Source organism: Symphalangus syndactylus, chromosome 7 (assembly GCF_028878055.3).
Source record: "Symphalangus syndactylus isolate Jambi chromosome 7, NHGRI_mSymSyn1-v2.1_pri, whole genome shotgun sequence".
NCBI classification, from domain to species: domain Eukaryota; kingdom Metazoa; phylum Chordata; class Mammalia; order Primates; family Hylobatidae; genus Symphalangus; species Symphalangus syndactylus.
Window position 1 is genome coordinate 89,870,607 of NC_072429.2, and position 23,353 is coordinate 89,893,959.

Below are 23,353 nucleotides of genomic sequence, written 5' to 3' on the forward strand. Positions count from 1 at the left end.
ATTTCTACTAATTTTGGAAATGATTCCTTGTAATGAACAATGGAATATGAGCTAATTTGGGAGCATAATTAGAAAAAAAAAAAACCTGAATTTTTTGTGAGCCAGGTATTGTTGCCAGCTTCTAATGGGAATCATCCACTGGGATTATGGCCCAGTTTAACAACAGTGCACTCCCCCACATTCTTTCAGTATTGCAAATCCCGGTATGGATTAAATCAGAGACCTGGTGGAAATTGGTGGCTGAAGCCTCAGTAGCAGACAATCAGCTATTAAAAACCACCTGAACCCGAGAAAGGAGCAGCACTGGCCATTTGCAACATATTTTTCTAACAACACTCCTTTGTTCTTGGGTTTGTTTTTGAAGTGGACCTAAAATCTGTAATTGCTCAAGAACTCACATCCTATTAGAGGTTTATTTTTTAAAAAGCCTTGTTAATGAATTTGCTGACAACCAAACTTTGTTTTGTTTAACTTTATGCATTGCTGTATGCTAAATAACATTAATTTTTTGTTCCATAATGAGAGTATTGTCATTCTTAATTTTCTTAAATATTAATGGCTGGAAGTAGCTCAATGAATGGAGTATTGTAATTTATCTATCTGTTATTGAGGTGGTTTCTGGCATTTCTGTATTATACATGGCCCCGTGAGGATCCTCTTTATTTGCATATTATTCTCTGCACCAAACAAACATTGATTGTTTCAGAAGGATAAATTCCTATAATAGAATTATTAGATCAAAGGGGTATAAATTTCAATCTGAAAAGATGTATCCATTAATATTTTGCTCTGACCTTATCATTGTCAACTCTGGTTATGGCTATTTTTTAAATGACCATTTGATATGTGAAAAAAATGGTATCACTTGTCTAAGTGTGTTTCTCTGATTAGTTGGCAAAGTAGTTAATAAAAAGCAATTGGCAACACGGAGCTGGAAGCTGGATCTGAATTTCTATTTCTTAGATAATTTCCTGCTCAATGATTCATTCATTGTAAGAATGATTAACACTAAAGCAAGAACACTGGAACTGGGCCTGGAAGCAACATAATTCCAAGCTCCAGCTCAAACAAAGCAGACCAAAGTAGCTGTAAGCTGTCAGGTGACTAGTTGAAAGTTTAAGACTTTCAGTGACAGCAGATCTACACAACAGAACCAAAGCAGTGATAGTTTCTGTCTTGACCTCTCACCTGGAAATGTCCTGGCCTGCTTGTCCGCACATGTGCAGTTTAAGGAAATGACTGTCCATTACCACTTGGCCTCTTGAATTATATCTGCATACACAAATGATCATCTTTCTTTTTTCTAGTTGTGTTAAAGAAGCAGGGTAGCCTGCTGTGAGAATGACATTGGTCTTTCAGCTTGTTTCTCTGGTGGCAATGTGAATAAACTTCTATTAAACACTTCTGTTAAAGGGTTTTGTGTGTGATTTTGTTTTTCATTTTGTTTTTTTTGAGGGAAACTGCAAGCTACTTTACCCTAGTCTTGTAGATCAACACTGTGGGACTTTTTGGAGGTGTTTCTTTTTTTTCTTGAGACAGAGTCTCACTTGTCACCAGTCTGGAGTGCAGTGGCACGATCTTGGCTCACTGCAACCACCGCCTCCTGGGTTCAAGCGATTCTCCTGCCTCAGCCTCCTGAGTAGCTGGGACTACCGGTGCGTGCCACCATGCCCAGCTAATTTTTGTATTTTTAGTAGAGATGAGGTTTCACCAAGTTGGCCAGGTGGAAGTCTTTCTTAAAAACTTTACACTGAAACGGAATCAGATTTGGGAATGTTTTTAGACTGCTGGCTTTAATTTCACATTACTCAGTTGATGGAAATTGCTATGCTTTGTGTTGATGGAAAATGAAAAAAAAAGTTGCTCTTGATTTTCAATTATCACAGAGTCCTGTACTGTGAGGCTGTTAGGTGGGAATGGTGCTTTGGTTCTTTGCCATGGTTTCAAATGGATGTTGATATTGCAATGCCAAAAATTCTGGTGATCTGAGTGTTAGATTAAGAAATAAATCTTACATCATGCACAAGTTGCAGTGGGATATTGGGAAGTGTGCTTTGGGGTACTTAGGCTGAGAGAATCTGATGATGGATTTAAGTGTTACATAAAGAAGCAGAGCTGAACTCAGCAAGGATGTAGAGAAGAAGACATCATACAGGCCTTGGCTAGCATGTCAAAGAACCTACAGCAGAATGAATTGACACATTTGAGGGACTTTTCACTCTTTGACATGCATCCTGCCTCTGAGTTTTCACAACTGTTATATCATTTTAGAAAGCAATTCAGGCTGATGAGAGATAAAGCACATGTTACTGATATTCTTGGAACATAAATTGGATATCTAGAATATTTAAGACTCTTGCACAATGAGCCAGTCATGATTCCTAACAGTCTCAGGTGGGCTACTCATTTTTGTCAAAAGAATCCAGTTTTAGCCAATCAAAATGTCCATTGATTAATTAATTATTCTTAGGTTGAGGTCTGTAGATTGGGGTCTCTTTATTCTGCCACTGTGTGGTTTTTACGGTGTCTTCCTTGCAGGGGATGTCCGATTCTGTGCTATTCAGAGAATCTCATTCCCTAGTTGAGTTGGATGAGTATGAACAGCTAATATTTCCATCTCTTTGGTTGCTCTGGGGTGGCAGGTGTCCTTGCCACAATGAAATATTTTTAGGGAGCAATTTGAATCAGATACACATAGGGGTCTGTGCTCAGTTCTGCCCTCTTAGATGATAGATAACAGACTTCTCATAGGCTTGAAGGATAGACATGGCATAATGCCTTCCCCTTATCTACATCTGGCATGAGGAAAACACGCCCCGACTCCAGCGAAGCTCAGGTGGTTGGGCCGCTCTTTCTCTTCTAGCTGAAAGTTGTTAAAGAGTTTCCTCAGGGGAGGAGTTCTTCCCGAGTGTGACACATGACTAAGGCTTTCCCCTTTGAATGCCCTTCGAGAACTTCTAGGGTCCACATATTCAAAGGGAGCCTCCAGAATAACTGTCATGACCCTACTATATTGCTAAGAAGAGTGGGTATAATTAGGCCTAACTTATCCTTTTATTTAGCCTTCCTAAATTCCTTCACAGATAACTCTTTACATTTTAAATTTGTTCTTAAAGTTTTATATCTAGATTCATATACTTCTGATTAAACTATCTTTCTTTTAGTATTACGGCTAGTTCTTAGTAAACTTTAAAGATTACATCAACGTGTTCTTTTTCAGATACATATTGGGAAAAAATTATTATTTTTTCTCTGAAGTAACTTTCAGCTCTTGTTAGTTACCATAACTTGAGCTAATGACCTAGTGTCTTTGATTTCCAATTGTATTGTCTGTTTTGTGCACTGATGATAATTATACTTTTTGGAATTCATTTCCAAAATGAAAAGCATCGAACATAGGTGTTCATTAAGTGGAAGCCATTATCTTTCTTACTAGTTGTGAATAGTTCAATGTAACAAATTATGGGTTTTTTAAAGTGTCACTTAACTAATAGATACTAATGCTTTTCCTCTATAGAGGACTCTTACTCAGATTTTAAAGAAGACTAAATAACAAAACAAACTTATGTGTATTTTAATGACTTAAAAATGGCTTGAAAATTTATAAAACCTTTACAAACAAATATATCTTCTGTTAGTGGGGGTTGATCATTACAATTAAAAAAACTATGTTTTTTAGTTTATTTTTATTTATAAATGTTTTCAACAGTTCAGCTCAAATCTCCCTCGGCAGTTATAAACGCATTTAATAAATTATAAACAGTGTTGCAATATATTTTAAAATAAGCAGAAACAATAATGTTATAAGGGTCACTTCTGTCTTGGGATCCTGGCTCAGAAGTTAAATTGTTCTATTCTTGGCTTCCTTTAAATTCAAATATTTGACCAGTAAGTTGGTTCCTTGCACAGATAAGAAGAAAAAGTTTAATTGTTATTTACAAAAAATTTTTTAAATTGAGGAATGATGAAGTATCTTTTTATCAGAAAGGATGTTTTCCCCCAAAAGGCACAATAAAAATTACAAAAATTCCTAGTTTGTATTAGCACATGTGGGTTTCTTTGAGATGGTGCCAGTGTCTCAGCCTGCAGCAGCCTATGATAAATTTGGCAAGGATACTTTCATTGGCATGGCTTTATATGAGCACTGCTCTAAATAATTATGTACAGTTATATATATTAAACCCAAGAGCAAAAGGTGAGCTTGGCAATATATTCAACCATCCTTCTTGGAAGTTTTTATTTTCTGCCCTAAAAATGGGTAGTTTCAGAACTGGAAAACAGTTTAATTCCCACCCCCCACTCCTGAAGTACAAGCAAAGTACTTTTCTAGTTTGGACTGCAAAGACTGCAAAAGGGAACCAAGAATGTTAATAAAATGGGATAGAAATGTCAGAAGGAAGTCAGAGCCAATGAAACATTTTCTTTTATAGAGAGTGAGATCACAATTAAATATGTATAAATGGGGTTTATACGTGGAGAACAAATCTACTTTGTAGACCTAGGCCCTGTGGGATTTCTGAATCAAGAACATGCTTTGATGGTTTATGAAAGCTCACAGTTTCTCTGCAGATATTTTGACATCTCTATTGTGAATTGCAGGAACGTTCAGTATACCCTGAAAAATGGACAGAATAAATTAAAGGGGAGAGAAAAAGAATGTTCATCTGTAACTTGATTCAATCAGTGATGCAGGGGATAGAAGATGTGGGAGGTTTAATTTGGATATGAAACAAGTATATGGAAATTTGTAGCCAAGGTTACTTTAGGATTCTAAATCAGAGAGCAAATATTTTTGCAGCTCAACCATCGTAGGCCAAACTCTCTCCATCCCTCACAATTCACTGAAAAATGCATCAACACAAAATCCAGTGCTCAAGTAATTCAAATTAAACTAATTTACCAAACAAGAGATGGCTGGATGCCACCTGGACCTTGGAATGCTTGGTTGTATGCTTGCTCCAAGTGAGTTTTGTATACTCATGATGTCTTTAGCTATTTAACATACCATACTTCCCTTAGACCACATTTGTTCTGAGACTTATTTTATCCCTTGAAGTAATAGCAAATGGATTTATTCCAAGTGTATCATATAGTTATTGATTAGAAATTGGGGTATAATGATGTAAAAAACTACCAGAATGTTGGTTTTCCTTCTTTCTTTTGGGATTTTGTTTGTACTGATAAAAGTACAGCCTGTGGTTAATATCCAACTTAATCTTTCTCTTTCTCTTTTTTCTTTTCTTTCTTCTTTTTTTTTTTTTTTTGAGACATAGTCTCACTCTGCCACTGAGGCTGGAGTGCAGTGGTGCCATCTTGGCTCACTGCAACCTCCACCTCCCAGGTTTAAGGGTTCAAGCAATTCTCGTGCCTCAGCCTCTGGAATAGCTGGGATTGCAGAAGTGCACAAACACTCCTGGGTAATTTTTGTATTTTTAGTAGAGCTGGTGTTTTGCTTTATCAACCAGGCTGGCCTTGAACTCCTGTCATCATGTGATCTGCCCGCCTTGGCCTCCCAAAGTGATGGGATTACAGGCATGAGCCACTGCACCCAGCCTATATTTTTCTTGCTTTTGTATTTATGTTCACTACTTTAGAGGGAGGTGGGATTTGAGGGGCTTGATCTTATCAATACCTATTCTAAAATGTTTAATGATGTATAATGATATAGGCAAAGTTGACAATAGACATCAAATTCTTATGAATAGAGAGAACTTGTGCTGACATCAAGTTCTAAAGGATCAGAGTCGGCTTTAGTTATCCCTGAGCAGGAATTTAGATCTGCTTGGAGTCAGGATTCAAATGTAATGAGCTTGAAAGCAAGTTGGGGTGGGGAGAGGGCATGCCTCGACAATCATGACTCATGTTTAAAGGTTCCAAGGATGTGAAAGCTGCCTTAATTGTCCAACAGAATAATCAGAATAATCTGGGGGGATTTTACAAGCTACACATGAGTAGGAAGAGATCAACATGCATCCTTGATTAAAGAACCACTAGAACAGATTTACTGAATAAATTGACCACCTCACAGGCATTGAGGATACAGTTGAACAATAACATTTTTGTTCCCATGGAATTTTATTGAAACACTGAGGAGGGATGCAAAATATGGAGAGAGGAGACAAACAAATTGGCAAATAAAGTAATCTCAGATAGTGTTAATGAAGGAAACAAGGCGGTGTGATTGAAGGTGGGTAACGTGGTCAAGTGACAGGGGTGGGTCTGCTTAGATAAGATGGCCTGGGAAACCTTTTCTGAGGACATGGCTTTTGAATGGAGGCTAGAAAGATGAGAGAGACCCAGCCATAGAATGGTTTGAGTTAAGAGTATTCTATGAAGAAAGAGAAGAAAGAGCAGCAAATGCTAATTCCCTAAGGTAGATACAAGCTTGGCATGTTGGAAAGACAGAATGAGTTTGCTTCTAAGATTCTTTTCAGTGGAATTTCAGAAATTTTGTGATTCTATTTCATTAATTCCTGAGGTTTGGCTATAAGACCAGACCCTACTCTTGTTTTATATGTGTAGCTGGCAGAATATACGTTTAATAGGGAGACAAGAACAAGAACTACATGCCAGCTCCATTGTTCAATTTCTGTGTGGCCTTAAGCAATTTAGCTAACCTCTCCAAGTCTTATTTTCCTCATGTGTTAAATGGAAATAATAATGCTCACCTTGAATTAATTAAGACATTAAATGAATCACTGTGTATAAGATGGCCAGCATAGAGCCTGAAAGTGTTAATTCCCCTACTCTTCTAGGAAGTGACTAAGTTTAAACAGTTTCCCCATTCTTTCTTCTTGAGTCCCCCCTGCACCACCCCCCATCTGCCTGTGATAGGGAAAATATGAAAATGCCTCTCCCTTCAGGAACGGAGGGTGAAGGCACTGTATAGATACAGGTAGGCTTTCACCAAATATGTTTATGTTAAGAAAAGGCCATGATCTGTGTACTAACAGCTTTCAGAATCAAGTTGGAAGGCTTTTTGCTTCCCTTGTACTAAAGTGACTCTGCTGCTGATGTTGAAGGTGCAAGACTGGAGGGTGAGAAGAGCTCGTATGCCCGAGAAGCAGCCAGGTGCCATTGAATACCACCACTAAAACTCCAAATCTAAGACTTCATGCTCCATAATAGTCTCCTCTTCAAAGAGGTAGCATCTTCCCTCCATAACCCAAGGGAAAAGGAACCAGCAGGGAGATTTGGAAAAATTCTTTGCTGGACTGAAAAAATCATGAGAGAGTCATTGGTAAAATGTGCACGTGTTTGTCTAGGGTTGAGGGGACCTGTGTCAAAATCCTGATTTTGTCATTCACAAGCCAAGTCACCTGGGGCAGGACACTAGTCTTTGGAACCTTGGTTTCTATTTCTACAGAATAAGTGTGTGGAACTGGTTGATTCCTAAGGTTTTTTTCTGGTGCTGACAAGTGTCTTCTGAACATTTCCTTTGATAGGCACTTTAGTTGTAATCCTCACTGCAGATATTAACTATGCCTGATTGATCTTTGGTAGATGCTCATTCAGTTGGCCGTCTCTCTTAATTGTACTGATCACTTGGTAGTTATTATTGAAAACTTTGTTCGGTTTCTTTTTGTGTTTTAGAATACTTCTATCTCAGCTAACATGACAAGAGGGGAATTTACTAGGGTCTATCTGTGATTCTGAGAACAAAAGCTTGGCATCCCCTCTGCCCTCTCTATTAGCTTCCTACGGCTGCCACAATAAACTATCACAGACGAGGTGGCTTAAACAACATAAATTTAATTTCTCCCAGTTCTGGAGGCTGGAGATTCACAATCCATGTGCTGACAGGACTCCCCGCTTGGCTTGCAATCGGCCTCCCTCTTGCTGCTTCCTCACTTGGTGGAACCTCTGTGCATGCACAGCCCCTGTATCTCTGTGTCCTGATTCTTAGGAGGACGCTAATCATATTGGATTAGGGCCCACCCTAATGGCTTCCTTTTAACTTAATTACTTCTTTAGAGACCCTGTCTCCAAATACAGTCACATTCTGAAGTTCTGGGGGTTAGGATTTGAACATATGAATATTGAGGGAGCACAAGTCATCCCATAATACTTTCTCTGAGTTGTCTCAGAAGTGAGCAGCATTAGATTTGGTGCTGGCATCTTGTGGCTCCTGTAACTTGTTACCACAAATCTGGTGGTTTAACAAAACAAATTTATTCCCCCATTTCTGGAAGACAGTTCAAAATCAAAGTCTCTTCTGGTCCATGCTCCCGCTGCAGGTTCTAGGGGAGAAACCATCCTTGCCTTTTCAGGTTCTGCTGGCTCCTGGCATTCTTTGGCTTGTGGCTGCGTCATGCCAACTTCTGCCTCTGTCTTCACATGGCCTTCCCCGCTGTTTGTTCTTCTCTCCTGTCTCTTACAAGAATACTGATCATGGGATTTAGGTGATCTCATTTTGTGATCGATCCTTTACTTAATTACATCTGCAAAGACCTTATTTTTCCATATAAGGTCACAGTCACAGGCACTGGAGTTTAGAATGTAGACTTTTTTTGGTGGGGGGGAGCGGTAGGGGACTACAATTCACTCACTACAGTAACCCAACCATGTATGGTGAGGAGGTTTTATGTTTTTGCTTGTTTTTTGTTTGTTTGTTTGTTTTAAAATTAGAATGTGACTGAAGTTATCCATGTGATGCTATCAGTAAATATAATTAACATAGTTTCAAAGCTATTTCAGGGCCGTGACTACCACTGAGTGCTCTGTGTTGTGAGATGAGACTTCTGATAGAAGTACCATCTAAATGGATAGATTATTAATAAATTTTATTCAACATAGGACTTTACAGTAGATACAATGAGTAAAATAGTTTATTCAGTGGTGCTACTGTTGTCTTATTTTAATATATACTCTTTGAGACATAGAAAACAGTCCATATTTTTAGACACCTATCTTTATACTGATTATGCCAAATGCACTTTCAAACCAAAGTTTGCACATGTGGTAGCTGGCATATATGGATGTTACCATTGTTTCTGGAGATAGTTCTGGTTTTGTGGTTGATGACTGACTCAAAATAATATATTGGGAATTAAGAATTGTAGATTGCAGATTAGTAGTTTATACCTACTATTAAAATAGTGTGCTGATAGATTTATTACAGTGTGCTAATTTTACTAATGCTCTGTTGTTTCTCTAGTCAAACACTAACTTATTTATCACAGATCTTTAGTGCTAAGATAGTGCCGGAATGATAATGCTACTAAAGGGTTATGTGTTGTTTTTAGCATAGAAATATTTATTCAAATAATCTTTGTGGTCCTTTTATGGATAATTCAAAAATGTATTCATCATTACTAGTGAAGAATTATTATCAATAATATCATTATGCTCTAAAAATGTTTAAAACATTTTTTCTCATGTATATTTTATTACAGCAAAACCTAAACCAACCAGAATGCAGAGGAAAGTAATGTTTTGATTAATAGAATTTTCTGGTTAATAAAGTATTGAGCAGAAAGTTTATTTAATTTTTAATACTTGTTAATATTTTCTAAACATATAAGATCTATTTGTATTATGAAATTTAACAGAGTGGATAAACTTTGTATTTTTCTTCCTGCATAGGTATTTCTTTACAGTGCCTTGTTTAGAAATTCATGACAGTTGTGCAATGAGAATTCAATAGCTATGGTCCCAGGGAGACCTTTGTTTATCTTTTCTTAACTAAATGCTAAATATAAACTTTTTCAGCCTTGATGTTGCTTCATTTTTCTAAAATTAAAATTTGACTATATCAAAGATGGATTACTTAAAATTATTGCAATGGTAGTTTAATATTTGGCTCAATACCTTGCACGTAATATAACCTCAATAAACAAGTTGAATAAACGAATACTTGATAACTGCAAATCCCCCTAATATAATATAGCCCAAGTATTGGTAGTGAGAAGAGTCTGGATCCTTTCTCTTCTTGTTATTCTACTTATTCAAGGTAAAATCTATGCCTACTTACAGACTTATTGTTACTAGTACTATGCTAGACCCAAGTACTCATTCATTCAACAAAATTTGAGTATCTACATTTTTCCCAGACACCATTCTAGAAGTTGAGAATCCATCAGTGAAAATAAAAGCTTATAAAGAAAGGCAAATTAGACAAAAACACTTTATATAAATATATTGTATATGTGTGTGTATGTGTGTGTGTAAATGTCTATGAAGTGCTTTAGAAAAAAGCCTCACCTCTAAAGAAAATAATGAGAAGCAATACATGTGCTGTGGATAGGTGATTTACCTCAAGATGGATTGTTTATGCATATTGATATTTTTCATTTTATATCATTATAATAAATGGTAAATTTAAACAACCAATATTACAGTCTCAAAATTAGCTGAACTCTCAATATGTAATGAACTAATATTACAGTTTTATTAAACTGACTAGGCAGTTCTGGTTAGATAGCTTACTTATTTATCCATACAGATATAAATATTATCTTTGCTTCTCTGAGATCTGGGGAGAAAATGCTGATCCTCAGTAGGAATTTTTATCTACTGGAGCTTAACACATGATAGTGTATTCAGATGACTGGATTTATACCAGAAATTAGAAATTTAATGTGTGCTTAGGATGCCTGGAACTCTATTAAATGAGCATATGTAAATATGTGTGTGTGAGTGTGTGCATGTCTATCCTTAGCCCCATTCCTATCTCTTTTTCCATATGCCACCCATCTATCATGAGCCTGTTTTAGCTTGTGATTCTGTCTGTGGGTCCACATGACAGTCATTAGAATGACACTCCTCACCAGCCTCCTTTCCTATTGTGTTCTTCATGCTGGTTGTAATGAGCTATCCACCCCCGTGTTCTTCTGGAGCATCTTGTGAGATGTGCTTTGCTCGATGAGCTGTAGTTTAATCCAGACAGACAATAAAAACCCTGGGAGTTTTCTCATTCCATTCATTCTGGGGTGGTCATTTTTATTACTGCAAACACATGTTCTCAAAATGCACACTACAGCAAATTTGGTATGGCTTGGAAGTTTTGCATATTTCCACTCTTTCTTATACAGACATTGTCATGGCATACTTTTAATACCATATAAAACAGCAGAAAAGATATTCTCTAAATGCTTTAAAATATTTGGATGTTTGTCTTCTTCCTGAAAAATCATCTAAATAATATTCTCAATTTTATCCTCAGATCATGAAAAATCATCAGAAAGCATTTGGACAATTTGTTTTTTTACATCATCTCTATCCCCATTCCCTATAGACTATTTCTCCCTGAGTATCATTTTGGATTTTTATCCTGGGATTGATTGAATAGTGGGCAACTTTAAGAAATGAACCCTGTTCCTTCTGTAGAAACCCTGTGAACAGTTATCATCCACAACATAGAGACAGAGAGGAAAAATGTCATCTGCATCTAACATAATGATGACATTGTAGTACCTACTTTTCAAGTAGCATGGAATAAAATAGAATTATGTGAAAAAGATAGTAAGTAAAGCTACCTGACCCCTAATATGTTTATTAATGTATCTGATTACATAACTAGTGGGTTTTTTGTTATTGTCATTTTAACTGTATGGATAAAAGGGGGTCTGGATAGCCTACATTATGCTAATTCTTTTCACCCAGTGAGGCTCCACTTAATTGAGTACATTTGCTTTATCCTAATTCTATTATCCGAATTATTTTCACTCAGTGAGGCTCCACTTAATTGAGTACATTTTCTTCGCTCAAAAGATTTAACATGTTAATGATAAAATTCAATATGCAGAATTCAGGCTTAACCTGATGCACTGCTTTTATACCAGGTGCATTTGATCCCTGGGCCAGATGGGCTGAGTCCTTTGATGAGGAAACCTACTAAGCAGAATTTTATGACATTCTAAGAAATATAGTCCATATAAATTCTTTTGATCCATTGTCTATATAATGTTTTGACTCAATATTTTGAGTTGTGGTCAAATTATATTTAAGATGCTAAATAGAAAAGACAAAGAACACAAGAAGTTAGGCTACTATAAGAATAGCCTGTGTGCCAGAATAAAACTAATCTTTATCACCTGAAACTAGACTTGAGCAATCTGCTGTGGACAAATAGAAATGAAGTTATAAAAACTGGATTCAGCATGTTCAAGAGAAGGAGAAGTTAAGAGACATTTTGGAAATAAACATATAAGGACAATTCAAAACCCTAAAGTTATCAAAGTGATATATTTTCATAAGAGAAAACATGGAAGATACAAATAAGCTCTTATGCAGAGCTGTTAACTTTCCAGATACATTCATACATATTTAGAAGCATGAAATTTTATTTCATCAAAAGTAATATCTATATTAGCTTTCTAGGGCTTTCAAAACAAATATCACAGACTGGGTGGTTTAAACAACAGAACTTCATTTCTTACAGTCCTGGAGACTGTGATCAAGAAGTCTAGATCAAGGTGATGGCAGTTTTGATCTTTTTTTTTTTTTTTTTGAGACGTAGTCTTCGCTCTGTCACCCAGGCTGGAGTGCAGTGGCGCAATCTCGGCTCACTGCAAGCTCCGCCTTCCGGGTTCTCGCCATTCTCCTGCCTCAGCCTCTCCGAGTAGCTGGGACTACAGGCGTCCGCCATCACGCCCGGCTAATTTTTTGTATTTTTAGTAGAGACGGGGTTTCATCGTGGTCTCGATCTCCTGACCTCGTGATCCGCCCGCCTCGGCCTCCCAAAGTGCTGGGATTACAAGCGTGAGCCACCGCGCCCGGCCTTGATCTCTTTTTAAGGCCTCTCTCCTTGGCTTGCAGATGGTGGCCTTCTCCTTGTGTGCTGACATGGTATTTCTTCTGTACAAGGTGCATGTCTGTGTTCTAACCTCTTTTCAGTCATTTTGGATTAGGGCCCACCCATATGACCTCATTTTATCTTAATCACCTCTTTAAAGGCCCTATCTCCAGTATAGTGACATTCTGAGGCACTGGGGGTTACGACTTCAACATATGAACTCGGAGGGGGGCCACACAACTGAGCCCATAACAATGTCAAACCATACACATTTATTTGCAACTTTTCTTTTCAGACTTAGCATTATAACAGGAAGGTCTTTCCATGTCAATAAATATACATTTTGTCTAAAATAATGAATTTAATGGATGTAGACTATTGTATGTATACATGTAACCTAGAGAATTCAACCAGTTCTCTTTTATTTTACTCTTTAAATGGATTCCATTTTCAATGCTGTTTTAAACAATGTTTCAGTGAATATCTTTGTAACAAGGTCTTTTCACACGAGCTTATGTTCTAGCTTAATGTTTTGAAGTAGAATTGCTAAGGCAAACAATAGAGCAGTTCAAAAGTGTTTATTTTATTTTTTCAGCTTTACTGAGATATAATTGCCACATAAAATTGTGTATATTCAAAATGTACAATGTGATGTTTTGATATATATATACATTGTGAAATGATTTCCAAACTCAAGCTAATTAACATATCTATTGCCTTCAAAGGTTTTCCATACATTTTATCAGATCACCAAAGGATTGCAACAATTTATACTCACAAGGGCATGTGAAAGAGTTCCCATTTCTTCCCCCAGATTACACTATTTAAATTATTATTTAAGCATCATTAATAATTTGATAAAAGAAAGAATGCTTTCTTATAGTTTGAATTTACATTTCTTTGATTACTAGTGTGGTTGAGCTCTTTGTTCACACGTTTATTGACCATTTGTTTTCTTTTGTTATCTGTTTATGTCCTCTGCTAATTTTAAAATATTTATTTTCTATGACTTCAGGTTTTATATTTAACCTCATTTAATCTAGAATTTATTTTATTCTGCTTAGTTTTTGTTCAAATATGATATGTTGGATAATCTTTAATATTGGATAATGCAACTGTTATGTTTCTGGGTTTTTACTGTTTTAAAATTTTTCATATATCTATATATACACACACACATATATATATATATTATATGTTTTTAAGTTAGAGACCCTATCTCTTTCTATATATATTTAATATATATTTAATTAATATATATTTTATATATATTTAATACATATTTAAGTAATATATGTTTTATATATATATTTAATACACACACACACACACACACACACACACATGCACACACATATTTAAGCTAGAGACAGGATCTCCTTCCGCTGCCCAGGCTGGAGTGCAGTGGTGCAATCATAGCTCACTGTAACCTAGAACTCCTGGGCTTAAGGGATTCCCCCCCGCCCGCAGTCTCTTGGGTAGCTAGGACTACAGGTGCATGCCACCATACCCAGCTAATTTTTAAAATTTTTCATAGGGAAAGAGTCTTGCTATATTGCCCAGGCTGGTTTCAAACTGCTGGCTTCAAGCGATCCTTCTGCCCCAGCTTCCCACAGTTCTGGCTGGTGAGCCACCGCAGCCCGCTTTTTCTTGTATATTTTTAGTATCATGTTTTGACTTATTATAAATATACTTTTATGTTTGTTAGTATAAACCCATAAATATTTTCTTTCAACATTTTCTAATATATTCTGTGCATTTAATATTCTGTATGAATTTGAGAACCACTGTGTTAAATTTCCAGACAACAAAATTCCAGGTGAGTTTCCTTATATCAAACATTCATGTAGAGGATGGATTGCATTTGGCTGGTTATTATTTTTCAGCACCTAATTTAGGGTTCTTTAAAATCTCACCCTATCTTTTTGTGCTAGTAGATTTAGATGCTTACGTATCTATCAACAACATTCTAAGTTGTTGAACAAAGTGTTATTGGCACTTGATTGAAACATAGCCTTTGATTTTAAAAAGGGCTTTAATGTTGTTCTTTTGGTTGACTTTACTCTTACATTGATCCTACCTTTTCTGCCACATCAGATTATCCCAAATTACCAAGATTGAGTGTCTGATATTAATGTATTATACTTTCTTCCTAGTTTCAGGCAAATTCTTTGATGTAGATATAACTTCAAGCAGGGCTGCACACTTTTAAAGACAAATGGTTGTATTGATTTCTTGACCATACTTTTCAGGAAGTCATGCACCCCTCCCCTCCCATTTTACGCTCTAAGTTTTACAAATATGCCCTTTAGGCAGAATATTTTCCATCAGGTTTCTTCCTCTTACCCCCTCTATCATCTATAACCTGGCCAATTCCCATTTATCTTCTTTGAGAAGGACCCATCCCACCACCACTCAAAACTCTAAGTCATATACTTCAGGTGCCCTTTCCATGTCCATAGCACTGTATGCATTAATTTATTGTTTTACTTAGCAATTCCTACACTAGACCATGAGCTCTGTGAATACTGAAGCAACGTCTAAATTTTTTACTATGTAGACCTCGCAATGGGCATGGTGCTTGGTATAAAGTAAGTGACAATAAACAAGTAAGTTAATGCTGAATGACTGAGAACACGTTAATATTTTACATGAAGCCAAATATCTGATGTCAGTTAAATGTCAGCTCTTAACTCTTTTGTGTGTGATCTGTGTGCTTGTTTGCTTCTGGGGTTTGAGGAGGGCCCTGAAGTTGGGGAACCCATGGTCCCCTGACTGCTGTTGATGATGAATCTGCATATAAATAATGAGTTAAGCATCTCTGCCCCTCAGAGTGTCAGGGATGAAGCCAGAAGAGTCATTCTCTTTAGCAGTGTTCTTATGTAGGAAGGTTCAAACCCTGAGTTTGATGAAAGAATCAAGGGTACAGAAATTTTGTAGATGCAAATAAATACATAGCATTAGCACTGACTACCTTCCTACCTATATCTTTCCTCTCCCTAGCCATTAAGATAGTTTTATAAAACATCATTGAGTTTATTGGGGCCATATTTTCATATTGGTATATTATAGGTGACCCTGAATTTTGTTTGTATTTTTTCTCATTACTGTAGATTTATGCACATGTTTTTGAAAACATCAAGTCTGTGCGACTGGAAGCATTGCTTTTATCCTTGCTGAGCATTGTGGTCCTTGTTCTTGTTAAAGAGCTGAATGAACAGTTTAAAAGGAAAATTAAAGTTGTTCTTCCTGTCGATTTGGTTTTGGTAAGTATAAAATCAACATTTAGCTTTTTGCCATGCAAAGCTTTCCAGTTCTTGGGGAGATCTGCAGATGCCTACTATATTGTCTGTAGTAACCTCAGCTACTCCTGTCTCTCATTAAAGCAGGGCTAATTTGCGTGGCTATACATTAATGTAAGAACAGGAAACATTTTGAGTCAATAATTTAAAAAAGAAGGCACACATGTTTTCAATTTATACAACAGTTCTCATATGCTTATAATTGTTTATATAAATAAGAGAACACATAGCTTAAGATCTTAAATAAGGAGGTACTTATAAGGGTGAGACTCAAAATGTCTCTGGCATGATCTTCTGTAAATTAATAAAATATGGTATCATTTCCTATTCATATGGCACCTATAAGATATATATAGAAATTTTATCAATTGATAAATGTTCATTCATGATTGAAAGGTTTTGTTACTTACCTAATTTTGCTTCATTGAAAGGATGCTCATGATTTTCATTGACCAAAGTTGATTCTCTAAAATATTTTTTTGTTGTACCTGGAAAAGCAATACATTACATTTTGCTCCTAAGGCTTGTGGCATTAGAAAATATGTTTTGAAATTTCAAGAACCTCTAATGGGAACTCTTAACTATACAAAGCATTAAGTTGAAAATAAAATCTTAACATATAACCACAGTCTACTAATTTACTATCAATTGGCTTTAGTCTTTCAATGATCTTTGAGTTATACATGTATATGACAAATGTTGTCTAAATAACTCCATCTATTAAAATATTCCTTCTAATTGTTGAAATTATGTAGGTTTATGTACAATTATAAGGCTAGCACATTGGAAATTGACTATGAAGGCTATGACTCATTTCTATGCAACTAATACGAAAGGCTTCTCTCCATAACTAGGCCATGTATGATCCTATACTCTTGATAATTTGAGATCTATATAACATATGTGATTTATATAATATATATGTGTGTATATTTCAAATAAGCCATAAAAATACAGAGTACTATGATTATTAGATTTCACAGCAACAACCGTGAAACATACCATCTTATCTCGAAGTCCTGTAGATATTAAGAAATGCTTATTATATCTTGGGAAGCTATATTGCATGTTTCATAAAACCAAAAATTGAAAATAGCCTTAGGGATGAAGGCTGTTGAGCTGGTAGTAAACCAGTTTCTTATGCTCTGCAAAACCAGTTACGATTATTCTTACAATAAGATTAAAAGTATTCTTTATACGTGTTATCCCTAACATTTCTAAGACCCAAGGCAAAAGTACCAATGCAAGCCCCAATACTTATAAGTTATAGATCAAAATGTTAAATATAACAGATTCTGTTTTCTTATGTTGACAAATATCCCTTAGTGTTGACTTTGAAAGCCGGGTTAGAACAGAGAATTTTCCTAGTCGTTTATGTTCTGCCAGTATGGGGCAGCGTGGGGAGACCTAGCCTCTTGCTCTGCTCCCTCTCTTCACTTTCCAGCTCTATCCTACCTGCCAGGGGATTCATATGTATATGTGTGGACACCTCTGTTCTCACGTCCAGGCTCCAAACACATCTCCACTCCATCACCGCTATGACTGTCTCTTTGCCAACTTTCTTGAGCCACCCTGGGAGGATGGACTTCCAGAAGATGCCCTGCAAGCAGGCAGAAGGACATTTGGGCAGGAAATGATAGATTCTTAAGTATCCAGAGTGTGGTTCAGAAAGAAGGGTACAGGTTTGAGTTGGGCACAAAACCCCTACTCCCACAGAGCTCCCTTCTCGTGGGGAAGTCTACAGTTGGAAGAAGCCAGATTAGAACTCTCTGAAGCAGGAGTCCTCAACCTCTGGGCCATGGACTGGTACCAGTTCATGGTCTGTTAGGAAACTGGCCACACAGCAGAAGGTGAGCATTATTGCCTGAGCTCTGCCTCCTGTCAGATCAGTGGCAGCATTAGATTCTCATAGGAACACGAACACTGTTGTGAACTGCGCATGTGAGAAATCTAGGTTGCGTGCTCCTTATGATAATCTAGTGCCTGATAGTCTGAGGTGGAACAGCTTCATCATCCCCAAACCATCTCACCCCTCCTCCCCCAACCCTGTTCGTGAAAAAATTGTCTTCCACAAAACCGGATCCCTGGTGCCAAAAAGGTTGGGGACTGCTGCTTTAAAGCACTAGTCACACCTGGGGTGCAATCCCCTCTTGCCCAGGTCTAAGGGCAGTACTGGCCTTAAACACGCATATTGAATTAATATTGAAGAAGGACCAATTACTCAACTGATAAGGAAAGTTTAATTTTGGTAAAGAAATACAGCGAGGAGGTACAACACTGAAAGGCTAATTCAGTGAGTTAGAGCACTTATTTTAATATTAACTGTGTATCAAATACCCTGTATACTTCCATTTTCAATAAGAATCCAGTATCTAGTAACTATGGCATATTTTCTTTATAGCTCTCAATATTTTCTGACCTAGTATAGATGTTTCATGATGATTATGAACAATTATAATTTATTAATTGGTGTAGGAATTTTTAAGTATGTTAGTATGTCTGATTCTAACTTAATAGCCTGAATCTTTAGCTACTACTAGCTTCTTTAGAAAATGCTACTATCGTATTACAATATTTATAAATGTTAACAATATCACCTTTATGGTTTTGTTCCTTTTTATCTTTTTCTTCAAGTCTTCAGGTGTTTTGCTTTTTAAGCCTATTTGATGTTTTAAAAAACCTCTGCAAATTCAGCTAAATATCATCACAGAGAACAGAACAACAGGAATAGGGGAAAAAACCTACAAAATTATATTATTGGGCATTGATTATTAGATATTCCTTATTTTGCTAGTGTGAATTTGTTATACTTTTGTTCTGGCCATGTATATTGTAAATTTGTACTTTAAGTGGATAACTGATGTGTCTCTTTTACAAGACGAATTACTCCAAACTGATCCCATAATCATGTGAAATTTTTAATATCTATTAAAATTATCAGAAAAATGAAAATCGATGGAAAACAGTAGAATGCAGTGGCTGGTGAACTGGGCTCTTATATGCATGTTAAAGATGATTATGGGTATAGGCAGGGAACATGTAACCTTGTTTAACATATGTCAGTAACAGAAGGATGGGGTATCTGAAACTCCATAGGGGTCATTTTAAAAGCATTGAGCCCAGCAGGCTGTGAAGCAGCATGTTTCACTACAAGAAATAGTAAAAGCTGAAAATTTAAAAATATTCAAGGAGACTGTAAATCATCATTGATTACTAACATGGATTAGGAATGTTGATGCAATATCTTAAACTTGTGAAAGGCTGCTGTCATGGAGAGAAAATGTGCTGTCTTATGAAGCATCCCTTCGTATCATGGGAGGCAAGTATTTAGGTTGGATTGTGCTGTCTTCATGCACACACACACTCCTGTATCCTGTAGTTTTTCCCCTTCAAAATTGGACATAATTGGGTTGACAACGGTAGGATATTAGAAAAGCCATATGATTGGGATGTCATCTAATCTGGAGACTGTCAGTGCTCTCAAAACTGAGTGACTTTTTGACTTTTAATATTTTATTTATTTTTGAAAATCTGTGCAACTGCTATATTATTCTTGATGTTTATGGGACATGAGAACAATGTTTACTTTTAAAAATTGTTTTAAGGTGTTTGAGAGGTCGGTAATGTATATTTTTTTCTTTTTTCAAATGGAACCACACAGATTATTGCTGCATCATTTGCTTGTTATTGCACCAATATGGAAAACACATATGGATTAGAAGTAGTTGGTCATATTCCACAAGGGTAATGTAGTCCTTTTTAACAAAATATTATTTGTTTGTTTATTTTTGATGGAGAAAGGGACAGGGAGTGAGTGGGTATGGATATTTCATTTCTTAATTCTAATTAATTTCTATTGCAAAATGATAGAAGTACACACTTCATGTGTAGAGAAAGAGTAACTTCCTAGACTTCACCTTTTACTAAGGATGTTGTAATTGCTTTATACAGCATTGCTTCAGGTAAAAGGTTTGGGAAATATTTGCAAATATATTATTAACAAAATAGAGGGCATTGACTTTGCAAATGAGAGTTACGGTCTGGGATTTAGTCAGCCCTATGTCTTCCCCACCACACATATTCTATAACTATTTTCATTTCACTTAAATCATAGTAAAAGTAGACAAGCATAATCTGAAATAGCAAGCCCTAGGCCTGGGTAGTATATAATAATGAGAGAGTGGAAGTGGAGAAGAAGGCATGGTTCCCTAACTGGCCTGTAGCCTTCCTCTAGCCACCAAGAAGGAGTTTAACAAAAGAGATGTTCATCCTAAAATGAGCAAAAGGTCGTACCACATATGGGCTGAAAGAAAATAAAAATATATGAGGGAAAGAGGACAATGTCTTAGGGGTTATTCACTTTGAATGGGCTGCATTACATGTACACTGATAATTATAAATTTGGGGCAAAGTTACAATTGTTGAATCCTATAAATTTTTATCTTCCAATCCCAAATTTTTGTTTCTAATTACATGAAAATGGAGAAACAGTAGAAGAATTCTCAGGAATTAAAAAGGGAATGTTAAAAATCCTATCTCTAGCACATATAGATATAGGCTAATGCTGATTATATGAATCAAATTGAATTTTCTCAAAGATTCCTGCTTTTCTACCTTTGAAAGTCAGCTTATTATTCCTTTTATGCCAATTTGTTGTTATTAGTAATTAGGCTCACTCAGCCTTCATGAAACAAAGTTCTTTTACTTTGAAATGGTTTTGTATAGCATAATAACCTGTAATGATACAAATCAATTTGTCTTAATGGTAAACTTAAGTAGGTGGGTTAAAAAAAAAAAAGTCATGCCTCTCCTCTATCACCTCTAATTCTCCTTTATTTTGAGTGACCTTTCCAGACCCATCCACTAAAGGAATTATAACAAGAACATGGCTTTGAACAGAAGTGGAGCTGAGATTGCATTCCAGCTCTGCCATTCACCTTGTGATGTTAGACAAATTACCTAACCTTTCTCAAAATGTTTTCTCCTCTATACAGTGGGTATAATGATGCTTAGTTTGGAGGTTGTTGGGAGAATTAAATAAAATAGCTATTATGAAAGGGCGAAGCATTCTACTTACATACTGGGTTTTAAAAATCAACATGAATTCTCTTCCCATTTTCTTCTACTGCCTGAGGGATTTATTTATTTATTTTTTAATTTTTTGTGTAAGTCTCCCAAATAATAATCAGGGATAAATAAATAATGATACTTTGGCTCAAGTGGTTTTCAAAAGACAATTAGACAAAGGCTGGGTATTATTTGAGAGAAATATTTTGAACAGTTCTTTGAGATGGAAAAACAACTATGGTCCTGTATTTTGAAGCAGAGGGTTAGTTAGATGGAGCCGTTATACATATTTTTCTTAATGGATGTAAGGCACAGTTAAGTGTACTGTGAAAGGATTGAGTTAAAAACATAATTAAGATAATGAACTCAATGGCAAATTTAGGGATTAACTCAAGAATTGTAGCTCAGAGTAAACCAGTGTTTGCATACAGCACTATAGTATTCAAAGGAGGAAATACAGTCTTCAACACCAGCCTAATAAATATTTGGAAAGGTTCGAATGAAAGAATGCTCCAGATTTGCTTTTGTTATGATACAGGAAATTTCTCTTGAGTCAGACTTTCTGTGGTATAATCTGAATTCCCTGGGCGTAAATGCCAGTTAAATGCATGGAGCTGTCCCTGTGGTGTTCCTTGTAATTTTGCTTTTCTGCTAAATAATGTTGAAAATGAAGGGCTTCTAAGGGCAAGGCTGCTTGGTTTTCTCATGGGTATTTCACTTAGTCTATGTAAACTTCAGAGTCATTGCCACAGTTAAATTCATTGCAAGTTGTTACAGTAATTACATGAAGTTTGATGACTTCAATATGGTCCTTCTTTCCACAGAATTCCCTCACCTAGAGCTCCCCCGATGAACATCCTCTCTGCGGTAATCACTGAAGCTTTCGGAGTGGCACTTGTAGGCTATGTGGCCTCACTGGCTCTTGCTCAAGGATCTGCCAAAAAATTCAAATATTCAATTGAGGACAACCAGGTGGAGTGTGCCCCCAGTCCCTCTCCACTCCAGTTGTATCATTGCACTGTGCACTCCCAGATCCTAAAAATGTTGAACTTATGAAAAATAAAACTTTCCTAACTGTATAGCAAGAGTGGGTTGAACAAAACAAAAGAAAAATATTGAAATCATTCATAGGAAGCTAAAAACCTGACATTGATGGTTCATAATACCTTTTATTTTGGTTAAAATAAAAGGCATCATGATGTTCTTTTTGATTTGTTTTTAGGAGAGAATCCAAACAGATTTATTACTGCATGCTAATGTTTAATAATTATGGATTTCTAAGTACAAATAACACTAGTATTACTCTTAGTAAAAAAAACTAAAGAATGTGAGGGTCTATTCTTAGAATACCAAGGGATGTAGATTACACTGATCATATTTCTGAAAATACTTTTGCATATGTCCTGCTTCAAGTCCTGTCATGGTCCTACAGAGCTGTGCTGTTCTGCAGAGAAGTTGCAGTGTGGTGGTTTATGAATGTTGAACTACCTGTGTGCAAATCTCATTCTCACACTATGTGACCTTAATCTTCTCTGTGCACCAATTTTGTCATCTTCACAAAAGTAGATTTATTCATCCCACAGATATATGTTGAACTCTAATACATAGCAGGCACTGGTCTAGGTACAAGGGATACAATGGTGAGCAATGCAGACCATGTCTTTCTTTTACTCGAAACTTCCCAGTTGCTTCTGGTCACACTCAGAGTAAGAGCCTCTCTCATGGCTTACAAGGCTCTACATAACCTGCTAATACCCTTTTCCTCTTTGGTCTCATACCCTTTTACACTCTGTGCTAACACCACCACCTTGCTTCTTCTTGAACCCATTAGTCATGCCTCTGGCTACGGATATTTGCACTTGCTGTTCCCTTTTCTGGGAATTCTGTTCCCTCCAATACCTGCTTAGCTCCTCCATTTATTTATTTATTTATTTATTTATTTATTTATTTATTTATTTATTTTAATTTTTGTTTTCTAGAGACAAGGCTCACTCTGTTGACCAGGCTGGAGTGAGTAGCATGATCATGGCTCACTGAGGCCTCAACCTCCTGGGCTCAAGCCATCTTCCTGCCCTAGCCTCCCCAGTAGCTGAGACTTCAGGCATGCACCACCATGCCTGGCTACTTTTTTTTTTTTCATTTTTTAAAAGTAGGGGTCTTGCTGTGTTGCTCAGGCTGGTCTCAAACTCCTGGCTTCAAGAGATCCCCTGCCTCGGCCTCCCAAAGTGCTGGGATTGCAGGCATGAGC

At 36.5% G+C, this 23,353-nt stretch overlaps 1 protein-coding gene across 2 annotated transcripts in view; it reads left to right on the forward strand.

Annotated features, from left to right (window-relative positions):
- Positions 1 to 23,353, forward strand: part of SLC26A7 (solute carrier family 26 member 7) — a 142,809-nt gene that overhangs the window by 67,846 nt on the left and 51,610 nt on the right. For both annotated transcript variants that reach the window (XM_063643423.1, XM_055286732.2), the window contains exons 5-7: positions 15,850 to 16,002; positions 19,700 to 19,782; positions 21,930 to 22,077. In XM_063643423.1, coding sequence (XP_063499493.1) covers positions 15,850 to 16,002; positions 19,700 to 19,782; positions 21,930 to 22,077 — 384 coding nt within the window. The remainder of the gene's footprint in view (positions 1 to 15,849; positions 16,003 to 19,699; positions 19,783 to 21,929; positions 22,078 to 23,353) is intronic.